General features: G+C 43.0%; 1 protein-coding gene across 3 annotated transcripts in view; it reads right to left on the reverse strand.

Moving 5' to 3' along the window:
• The window catches only part of LOC137546932 (SH3 domain-containing kinase-binding protein 1-like), a 516,647-nt gene that overhangs the window by 233,035 nt on the left and 271,432 nt on the right, over nt 1–12,180 (reverse strand). For all 3 annotated transcript variants that reach the window (XM_068269991.1, XM_068269992.1, XM_068269993.1), the window contains one exon: nt 2,876–2,982. In XM_068269991.1, coding sequence (XP_068126092.1) covers nt 2,876–2,982 — 107 coding nt within the window. The remainder of the gene's footprint in view (nt 1–2,875; nt 2,983–12,180) is intronic.

The following is a 12,180-nucleotide window of genomic DNA, read 5'->3' on the forward strand; positions in this document are numbered from 1 at the left end:
CCTATACTGAAGGCCCCTATACCCTGCTGCCTATACTGAAGCCCCCTATACCCTGCTACCTATACTGAAGGCCCCTATACCCTGCTGCCTATACTGAAGCCCCCTATACCCTGATACCTATACTGAAGGCCCCTATACCCTGATACCTATACTGAAGCCCCCTATACTCTGCTACCTATACTGAAGGCCCCTATACCCTGCTGCCTATACTGAAGACCCCTATACCCTGCTGCCTATAATAAAGGCCACTATACCCGGCTGCCTATAATGAAGGCCACTATACCCTGTTGCCTATACTGAAGGCCCCTATACCCTGCTGCCTATACTGAAGACCCCTATACCCTGATGCCTATAATGAAGGCCACTATACCCGGCTGCCTATAATAAAGGCCACAATACCCTGCTGCCTATACTGAAGGCCACTATACCCTGCTGCCTATACTGAAGGCCACTTTACCCTGCAACCTATAGTGAAGGCCCCTATACCTTGCTAGCTATACTGAAGACACCTTTATCTAGCTACCTATACTGCGGGCACCTATGCCTGGGTACCTATACTGCGGGCAACTATTCCATGGATCGCACAATTCTTATGTGCAGGATTCGTTAGATTCGGGATTCGAAAGGTTCGAGACATTCGAGAACCTTTTTAGATTCGGATTCGGATTCGAAGAAATTGTGGATTCGTCCCATCCTATAAACCATGTGATGTATAGGGTGGATACATAATACAGGGAGTCCCTGAGACCCAAACAACCCACGGTTCCTGTTGCATTTCATTGTACACCCCCTTCCTGCATTACCCCAGCCCAGTGTGTAAAAGCAAAGTATAGTGCAGCAGTGGTTCTGCTCTTAGCTCTCTGCTGGAATCCAGTGCTCCTGCCCGTCCGCTCACCACTCGCCCAAGTGCTTAGTATCTCCTACTGCATGTAGCGTGATTACAGGCGACATGAGGAGAGTGACATGAGGAGAGAGTGAAGTGCCAGCACTAGAGGGAGCAGGAAACAGGACAGGATGGTCAGAGCTTCTGCTGTGCTATACTCTGCCTTTACACACTGGGCTGGGGGAGAGCAGGGGAGGGGGGGGGGGGGAACAGGCACACAAGAGGACAGAGGGAGGCACAAAGGGGGCCAGAAGAAGGCATAAAGGGGGATACAAGGAGGTACAAAGAGGAACACAAGGAAGAGCAATGGGGACAGAAAGAGGTACAGGGGACAGAATGAGGCAAAGGGGGGCAGAAGGAGGCACTGGGGGACTGAAGGAGGCACAAAGGGGAACAGAAGGAGGCACAAGGAGAGAAAGAAGGAGGTGCAAAGGGGGACAGAGGGATGCATAGGGGGAAGAGGTAGCACAGACAGAAGGAGGCACAGGGGGAAAGAAAGAAGCATGGGGTACAAAAGGAGGCACAGGGGATACAGAAGGAGTTGCAAAGGGGGATATAAGAAGGTACAGGAGGACTGAAATAGGCACAAAGGGGGACAGAAGGAGGCACAGAGGGACTAAAGGTGGCACAAGGGGACAGAAGCAGGCACAAGGGGACACACAGGGGGGCAGATTTGGCAAGGGGGACTGAAGGGGGCACAAGGGGACAGAAAATCCAGTGGGGGCATGGCTTCATTTAGGGGCTTAGTTCAGGGGTGGGGCTTAACCATTGCAGCCTGCGGGGATTTTTCGCCTTATGCATCTGAGCAATTTTCACCTCCCATTCATTCACCAATAACTTTATCACTAATTATCACAATTAATGGGTCTATATCTTGATTTTTCTGCCAATCAATTAGGCTTTCTTTGGGTGGTACATTTTGCTAAGAATTATTTTTTTCTAAATGCATTTTCACAGGAATATTAAGAAAAAAATGGAAAAAATTCATTATTTTTCAGTTTTCGGCCATTATAGCTTTAAAATAATACATACTACCATAATTAAAACCCATGTATTTTATTTGCCCATTTGTCCCGGTTATTACACCATTTAAATTATGTGCCTATCACAAAGTATGGCACCAATATTTTATTTGAAAGTAAAGGTGCATTTTTTCAGTTTTGCGCCCATCACTATTTACAAACGTATAATTTAAAAAATGTTCGTAATATACCCACTTCACATCCATATTAAAAAAGTTCAGACCCTTAGCTAACTATTTATGTTTGGGGTTCTTTTTTATTGTAAATTTTATTATCATAAAAAATTTGACTTGGGTAATTTTTGGTGTGGCAAAGTTCATTTTAAATGTAATAATGTCTGTTTATTTCATTGAAAATGTATGTAGATGTAGTTTTACTATTTGGCCACAAGATGGCCACAGTCCCCAAAAAAATGTAAAAGGAAACTTTTTTTTTTTCATTAGAAAGATGGCGGTTTCTGAAAAAAAAACTGTTGGTCTTTCTAGCAGGGACTTAGATCGATGAATGGGAAACATGTTCCCATTCATTGATCTCTGGGATAACAAGGGGCAACACATGCGCGCACGTGCGCTACAGCAGCCTCCTGGATGTGGCAATCACGTCCAGGCAGTATAAATGGTTTATCAGGGGCATGGTGCCCCACAGGATCAATTGCACTCTAGGCAATGGCCTGAAATGCCTTTGCTTAAAATGTCCCTGAGGGGGCAGGTGCTATACTGCACACAATTTACTGCAATACAGAATGCTACCAGCAGCTGCAGAAATGGGAAAGAAGAGGGGAGCCATGATTTTGACAGGATTGGCAGGAGAACATGGTTATGTGTATGTAAAAAACTGGAAGTTTAAAAGGGTTCACAACCTTTCAAGCAAAACATCGACATTACTGAACCAACCTTTCAGGATCTTGGTTGTATTTTCAAGCTTTGGTCCAAGATGCTACATTAATCACTTATATAAAACAAATGCTCACCTCTCCAAGTACTTCAATGATCTCTCCAACTTTAAGTTCAAGTTCATCCTCATTTTGGGGCATATAACTAAAGGCAACTTGACACCTTCTTCTCCTTGTTCGTTCACCTAAACAAGTGACAAGATAAAAAGAAACATGAAGTTAAATTCACTGACCCCAAACCTTCATGTTCTTAAAGGACATGTAGTGTCATATAATATAATGCAGTAAATTATTAAGGATACCCACTTTTATGGTAATTTTCCTGTTTTCAGCATAAAAAACTCATCCTATATCGATAAAGTAGCCCCACACCCCCACAACAAAAACTAAGACTATAAGAGGGGTTAGATGGTGAGTCCCTCCGAGGACCAGTCAATGACATGACTATGTACTCCGTAAAGTGCTGCGGAAGATTCATCACATTCATATTGCAGAATTCGTCAGCACTATATAAATACATGATAAATAAATGCTTACAGAGGGCACCTAGCAAAAAATGAAGACAGTAAACAAACAGCCTCAAACTGCCCTGATTACTGGAACTAAAGTAATAATACAATTATCAGCATACTATGAAAGTTTCTTCATTATATGAAACTATGGCCCGTTAAGTGTCTTCTTGCTCTCGCATTGGACAGCTCATGCCATGAAGTCTACATTAATTAAGCAATGTATTCTCTGGATAACCGTTCTCTGTATACCAAGCATGCTTGACTTCATCCTCATGAAAACTGCAAGATTAATTCTCCAGAGCCTGAATATTTCCTGTCTAATTTCAAAGCTGTTCTGTTCTCTTTGCACTGCCGCCATCACTATGTGTATTATAAGCAAGCCTGTACTGAAGAAGGAACAAATGTAAACATAAGAGATCACACACAGAACCACTGGAGTTCTGATCAATAATAAATGCTGCAGTCAGACTTCACTATCCTCCTTCATTGACGCTTGCCAGAGCATGCATTTGAAGTTGCAGATGCTGGCATTGTAGATATAACAGCGTACGTTAAAAAGGGGCGCTGGGAAAAAAGGGCGCCGGGTTTTTAACGATAAGCATGGATAACGTTTAAAAATGTATTGTACTGTATTTCGTTTAAAATTAATGTTTTATAAAGTTATAAATCATTAAATAATGTGCATTAAATCGGCAATTGTAAAAACGTTAATCTTTCGTTTAAATAGTGAAACGTATAATAACGTTTAAAAAAAAAAATTACTAAGTAACCCTCCCTGTACCTACCCCTAACCCCTAGACCCCCCTGTTGATGCCTAAACCTAAGACCCCCCCTGTTGGTGCCTAAGTAACCCTCCCTGTACCTACCCCTAACCCCTAGACCCCCCTGTTAGTGCCTAAACCTAAGACCCCCCTGTTGGTGCCTAAACCTAAGACCCCCCTGTTAGTGCCTAAACCTAAGACCCCCCTGTTAGTGCCTAAACCTAAGACCCCCCTGTTGGTGCCTAAACCTAAGACCCCCCTGTTGATGCCTAAACCTAAGACCCCCTGTTGGTGCCTAAACCTAAGACCCCCCTGTTGGTGCCTAAACCTAAGACCCCCCTTTTGGTGCCTAAACCTAAGACCCCCTGTTGGTGCCTAAACCTAAGACCCCCCTGTTGGTGCCTAAACCTAAGGCCCCCCTGTTGGTTTTTTCGTTTAAAAATAATGTAAAAAAAAAAAAAAAAAAAAAAGTACTGTTTTTCGTTTAAAAATAATGTTTGAAAAAAAATATTGTACTGTTTTTCGTTTAAAAATAATATTTAAAAATGTATAAATCATTAAATAATGTGTAATCATGAGAAGCAGTAATAAAACATTAAGTCTCCGGGCGCCGCTTTTAAAACGTTATTTTTCTCCGGCGCCCTTTTTTCCTATCGGGCGCCCATTAAACGATATTTATTATAGGAGTGAATGGCGGCGCCCGATTTGTCCACTAGCCTCAGGCGCCCGAATTTACTGTTACCGATATAACAGGCCTTTTGCCAAGATAATATTAGAAAGTCCCTGGTCTGATTCACTAAAATAGCGGCAGCTTTCTAAAATGATGCAAGCATCTGCTGGTCAAGAGCTATCAAGTCAAATATCATAGGCATGTAAAAGCAAAATGGTTACCCAGATAGGAAGAACATAAATGCCATTGTGCCCATTCTTACACAGTGCTGCGGTGTGTCTGCTCTACCCAAGCAAGCAATATGCTGTTGAGTCTTCATTCTCGATAACTAAGTAGCCACACATAACTGCCAGCCTAGAATTCAATGAGTACTGTGTGCTTTGTAAATAGATGTCAACCCTTTCATGAAAAACAAAATTTAAATAATGTGTAGCACAGACTGTTGCTGCTATAGGCTGCACTTTTCTCAGCAATGTTTGATCTGTGCCCTCCCCTTTGTGGGGAGAAAATAATTAAATCCTACCCGCAAGAGCAACCCCACTGTCCAGGTCCTGTTGATTACGGCACCCATGATTGGGGCAGGCACCCCCGAGGCGTGGACAATAAGTGAGCACCCTGCAAGGGATGATGAGCTGTTACCCCTAGTGGTTGAAGGACTACTTTGCTGCCTGATGCCAACCAGGTCATAACCCCCAGGGCTGCCCCACCAGTGACAAAAAGAACAGGAGGGGCAAACCCTGTGGAAGAAGGACAAACTAATGATCAACCTAAGGCGGGACTGGCAAGACAGGACTGGTGTGACAGGGCTGACTGGTAATTGAACTGAAAGGACCAATTGAACTGGACCAGACTGATGGACTGAACGGACAGGACTGACCAGAGGGACAGGACTGAGCGGACAGACAGGGATGACTAAACTGACTGAACTGAACGGACTGACAAGGCTGGAAAGGAAAGTGTGACCAGCTCACAGATGGTGTGGGATCACACCGCAGCTGCTCTGACAGAACAGCACTGAGCAGCGATTAGCCAGGGTTTAAATACCCTGGCCTTCGCACCAGTGCTGTAGTTCTGCCCCCCACTACGGCTACAAGGTTGGAAGAGAGTGGCAAGTTCCTTAGCGTGCTTATGCGCCACCATGCAGTGATCACGTCCAAGGAGGCTTCCGGGATCAGCATTCTGAGAGGCCAGCACTGGACTCCGGGACTTGAGAATTTGAATAAAAGTTTGAACTGCGGTGCCAGCCTCCCTCTCCGTTTACTGAATTTGCATAACTGTATACTTCAGGCTACAGCACGCCCTACAAGGTCATTCTAAAAACGACAGCGAGCCATACTTTTCCAGACCAGTGCATAGATTTGTAGACCTGAGTGCTGGGATGCTAGTCTCTTACATACATAGAACTTACCTACACAATCTGTTCATAGAATTCACAATCTTTTGGTGCTCATACTAGATGGAAGTGGTAAAATTGTCCAATCAAAATTGGATGTATGTATGCACCCTAACTTTCTATGTGTGTACTAGACAGCAAAAACAGCAGTTAACATTTTTTAAAATACCAGCATAATAAAACCTTCTTCAACTTCCTATAAAAAGAACACAAGTGACCGGTATAGGGGAAAAATAATGGCCTGAAAGCAATATGGCAAATGCAGAGTATATCAGCACCATTCCTGGTACAGTCCTCTCTAATATTACATTCTGCTTTTGCTAAGAAACAGGAAGCAATCCCCTCCAGGTCAGTTCTACATATCTCAAAGACTTGAAAGGGAAATTGTCTGAACTCTCATTGAGTTGGACGTTGAGCAGGAGCAAAATTTGTAATTCACAGCACTGAAAAAGTTATTTGTCCTTCAAATGTTATGAGCGGAGAAAGTTTTAATATTTCTGAAACACTTTCTTTAGCTAGTTGTCTGACACATGATATACAGTATGAATAGGATAAAAAAAATGATAGATCAACATTAAAACCATCAGGCCGGTTTTCTACTATAGCGGTGATCGCATGGCAGGGTACCCAGCACTGCACCGCACAAATCCTTCTTTATATGACCCTGCTCCAAGGTGCTGTGACAGGGTCATATGCATAGGCCCGCTCAGTGACATACTCACAGCAGGGAGGGAAGTACATCACTGGGATTTCCGTCAGTCTGCGCATGCGTGCTGTGTTCCGCCATATACACTGCCTGCATCGCCCATTGACTTGCATTACTGCATTATCTGTGCGGTGGGCATGGTTCATGCAGTAACGCACTGCAGACCTTGTGACGGCATTGTGGGGAAATGGACACGGCATTTGTGTAACGTGTAAATATGAAAGTCTCCATGCACTTTCACCTCCCTTGAGACGAGCAGCGGTCGGTGAGAGTACCACACAGCAACCCACTGTGTGCAGTGTAAAAGGGGCCTGAAAGTAAAGGTATGTTTGTACACATGTAAGGCCTCTTGCACACTGCACACTGCACACTGCACACGATTCCGATTCAGATTCCGCTTTTTAATCAGTTTTTACATCCGATTCAGATTCCGATTTGCAGTGTGCACGGAGAAAACTGCAAATCAGAATCTGAATCGGATGTAAAAACTGATTAAAAAGCGGAATCGGAATCGCGTGCAGTGTGCAAGAGGCCTTAGATTAAACTTGTCCAAGGTGGCTAAAATCTCAGCTGTATGCTGGCATTTTTCTCCCCACTCACTCCACCCGCACTGTGATGTTTCTTGTGCGCCACTCCATCGGCCTTCCTCCACCCCGCATAGCCACAGAATGCGTGTCTATACAGCCTTGCACAGACTGTTGCCAGAGGGATCTAGTCCCGATTCCTGCTGGGTGGCATACCTTGTACCTGGGGTTAAAGAGAGTCTGAAGCGTAAAAAATATTGCTCTTTTTACATTGCAGTCCTCTTCAGCATTAATGCCAGAGCTGAAACGCCACATCCCCGCGGCACAACAAGGTTTTATCCCATCAAAATCCTGGGGCAAATACCCACAAATTTCCAGGTCGTGGATTTTGCTGCCCGGGGGAGGCAGAGCTTTGTGCAGTAGCTCTGCCTCTCCGCAATCAATCTCTGCGAATCTCCACCTCTCCCTGCCAAACTGAGAGGGGCGGGAGGAGGCAATGATCCGCGGAGATTGACGCTAGTAGAGGCAGAGCTACTGCACAAAGCTCTGCCTCTAACCGGAAGAAGCCCTGAATTTTCTCGACCTCATTGTGCCGCGGGACTGCGGCATTTCAGACTCTCTTAAGGCTTAAGATTCCACTTTAGTTGAGAAAGATAAACCCCTTCATTTCAATCCGAATTATGAAAAAAACACCAGAATTTGAGTGCCGACAATAGCCGGTAGTAAGTAGAATAATATATTTCTTATATTCCCCAATATTCCTAGAGCAGGGAGCGCTGTCTTTCAGGTTCTCCCTGCACTCAAATTACCAGACGCCCTTTCCACAATTACCTGATCCCTCATGGGCAGCCCCACCTACCGCAATGTGCTGGCTACTTCCTCAGCCTCCATAATTTCCATTCCACACGTGCTTAATGTTCTGTTTCAGAAAAGCAAATGTTCCATTCAGATATGGTGCCCAGGCAAGGTAATTCTAGGTATTCATGAATACCACCTTGCACATGTACAGCAGATCCTGGTGTCTAAGGGAAAATGCCCCAATGCCCAAGTGAGGCACTATTGCACTTGCACACCCAGAGATCCACCCACTGAAGTCTGCACTGTGGCCAATGAAATGGGACCTTCATTTCTAACTCCATCTATCTTGTACAATAAAATCCCTGTGTCGCTGCGTCCAGCTGTCACTGTGTCCCTGGTTTTTGCTACTGCGCATGTGTACAGTAACGGACAGCTGGATGGAACCAGGGAGCGAGGCGGGCGAGCGAGGTGGGCGAGTGCGGGTGTGCGGTGGGTGCGCGCCCTCCAGCGATTGTGTGCTTGCTCTGCAGGCGCGCGCATGCACTCTGGTGGCAGAGTCAGAAAAAAGACCTAGAGCCCGTTTTTTAAACGCGCTTGGGTCTACTAGTAGTGCAATAATATATAAATAAAAAATGAAATGACAAAAAATAAAAATTACTATTATTTTTATTATTGTCACTGTTAAACCCCTTTTAAATGGTGTTAATGTACATTGCCATCTAGTGGTTAAAGAATGCAATGCAGACCAGTGCAGAATAGGCAGTATACATCACACTATAACGCACATCCCTTTATAACGTATAACTGCATGTAAAACGTTAAACCAAGCAAATCTAATATTTTGCAACCATTATGTATTTATATGTATATAGGCGGACATCTTCTATTCCCATAGACCACCACTAGCATATATGGCTTCTAATTTACAGAATTCTAATATCGAAAAAAACAGACTGATGGATTCTACATAGTCAAATACCTGTATATACACATATTCACAAAACACCAACTGTACATAATGCTACAGTGACAAAACATATAGAGACCACTGTAGTTAGAAAAAAATAATTGTGAACCATAGTAATGAGTATAAGTCATGGCAGAATGCTCACATATTCATTTAAAGGAACATTATCGCAAACATTTTAAAATTAAAAATACACATAAACACATACCAATAAGAAGTATGGTTCTTAACGAGCAAAATGAGCCATAAATTACTTTTGTCTTACGTTGCTGTCACTTACAGTAGGCAATATAAATCTGACAGAACCGACAGGTTTTGGACAATCCTATCTCCTCATGGGGGATTCTCACGGTTTTGTTTACTTTCGAGAGCAAGTAGTAAATGGCAGTTGCTCTGTCCAACCGCCAAAAAAGTGTGCAGCGAACAGGGAGGCTGGCCTGGCCAGCATCTTTGCATAAATCCTTTTCAGAGAGTGTCTTTATACAAAAGAAAAGCCTTGCTGAGAATCCACTATGAAGAGATGGACTTGTTTACAACCTGTCGGTTCTGTCAGATTTCTACTACCTACTGTAAGTGACAGCAACATAGGAGAAAAATATTTTCTGGCTCATTTTAGAAACATATTTCTAATTTGTATATGTTTACATGTACTTTAAATTTTTTTGCGATAGTGGTCCTTTAAAGTAGGATAACTAGTTTCCCTCAGATTGTAAGTTCATACCCAGATAGCTTTGCAGGAGGGACACCTGCTGGCCCATATTGGAAGTCAACTGACTAGGTGCATAAATACCACCAGCAAGTAAACCAAGAAATTATAATAGCAAATCTTTTCACAAGAGGCGCCCCAAGGTGGTAGCATTTTTTGTACTTCAGCTCTCACACTGCAGCCGCTGTAAAGGTTTATCTTTCTCACCACATGCAGTATATATTAGACAAACAGTAGTGCTGTATAATCCACGTCAGAATGCTACCAGGCGCTTATTCCACCTCCAGAGATCCCACATGTGCCTCTTTTGCACCTAGATGTGCAACTCAGTGCACCAGAAAAAAGGAGATAAGGGATTCTCTCAGTGGAAATTTCAAAAGACACAAATTATTTGAGTAAGTACCACACAGAGTGGGAAGTGATTATTACCAAGAGGGTCCCTACTGGAGTAGGACCCTCTGAATGTGAGTTTTATTTGCTGTATTCCTGGAGATTTTTTACTCAAATAAATTGTCTTCTGAAATTTCCACTGAGAGAATCCCTTATCTCCTTTTTTCTGGTGCACTGAGTTGCACATCTAGGTGCGAAAGAGGCACATGTGGGATCTCTGGAGGTGGAATAAGTGCATGGTAGTAGCATTCTGAGGTGGATCATACAGCGCTACTGTTTGTCTAAGAAATTATAATAATCCTATAATCCTATCCCATTTGTATAGCGCATTTCTCCTGTAGGACTCAGAGTGCACAAGAGCTGCATCCTCTAAGGGGGGGGAGTGTTAGGAAGTCCTGCCCAAGTACTTCCTTATTGATATGGTATCGTCCACATGGTGATGCAGCAGGTGCAATATTGCATGTCAGAACTGCTAATAGTCATATGTACAAGTCTATCTCAAAACACAGTCATTGTTTTTAAAAGCAAGCTCCAGTAGGGTCGATACATATCTAGCTTAAAAAAAACAAGATATCATCAATGTATCTTTGCCACAAGATGACTTGCCAGAGATACTACATCCACGCCCATCCTCATCGTTCCCTTCTTATACGGTTTAGCACACAATACTATTCTATAATTTCCTTTTTTGTGCATTTTTTCTATCATTATTATCATTATTTATTATTATTCATATTATATATTATTGCACCACAATGTTTACAATGCACTACAAATTCTTTTTAATAAGGTGACAAGACAAATTACATTTATATTGCGCTTTTCTCCTGGTGGACTCAAAGCGCCAGAGCTGTAGCCACTAGGGCACACTCTATAGGCAGTAGCAGTGTTAAGGAGACTTGCCCAAGGTCTCCTCACTGATTGTTGGCTTACTGAACAGAAAGCTGGCTTACTGAACAGGAAGAGCCGAGGTTTGAACCCAGGTCTCCTGTGTCAGAGGCAGAGCCCTTAACCTGTACACTATCCAGCCAAAGCTCAGGTGGCAACATATATGTTTTCACATGTCTGCTTTACTTTACAGGATTAGGGAACAAGTTTACTTTACTTCTTTAATTCAAATGTTTGGGCGAAACACAACACAATTCGAAAAGGCTGAAAATGTGAATTCTCCCTTTATTGTTTACAGTGCTAACATCACTGACGAGATGGTAGGTACCATTCAGGCAAGACATCAGAGAGCACCAATCATCTATTGGAAAGAAGTTACAGAAGAAACATACTGTACTAAGCATGTCTGCCACCTCAAGATGCAGATAAGGTCACATTTATTTGAAGTATTCGTAGTGGACATGAAAGCATTAACGAACACAAACTAATGAATAAGTGAAAAATTGACTGTAAGAATGTTTTTTTTTTTTTTTTATTACAAAGTTTTGAAGAATCTGAAGCTGTTTTGTGTTCTGGTAGATTTGCTGGAGAGCCACAGAAAGGAAATGAATCACATCAGTGTTGTAATGCGGAAAATCTCAGAGTATGATGCAAAACGTGAGTTGCCACATTAATAATACTGTTCTTTTGTAACTCAAGGCTAATTTATTACCACTTCTCACATAAAATGTATACTGTAGCCCACTTAGGTAGAAATCAGCTGAGCTGCTGAAACTTTGTGAGAATACTGAACTGGAGGAAACCCACTAATGCCTGACGGAAACCCACCAAAGCAAGAGGCCTGTAATGGTTCAATAACATCCACTACTGAAATAGTATTTATAGGGCAAAAAAAGTTGTTTTATTTGACTTAATGTATTTTGAGGGTTTTGCCTGAAATTTGGATGGGATCTTAAGGAATAGTGTAAAAAGGCCCATGTGCACTTGCAGTTTAGTCCTACTGTGCCACTGCTCCCCTCTCCCTCTCTGTAATCCCCCAGTGTGCAGGGGAATGGGGAGGGGCCTATG

The sequence above is a fragment of the Hyperolius riggenbachi genome, chromosome 2 (genome assembly GCF_040937935.1).
Source record: "Hyperolius riggenbachi isolate aHypRig1 chromosome 2, aHypRig1.pri, whole genome shotgun sequence".
NCBI classification, from domain to species: domain Eukaryota; kingdom Metazoa; phylum Chordata; class Amphibia; order Anura; family Hyperoliidae; genus Hyperolius; species Hyperolius riggenbachi.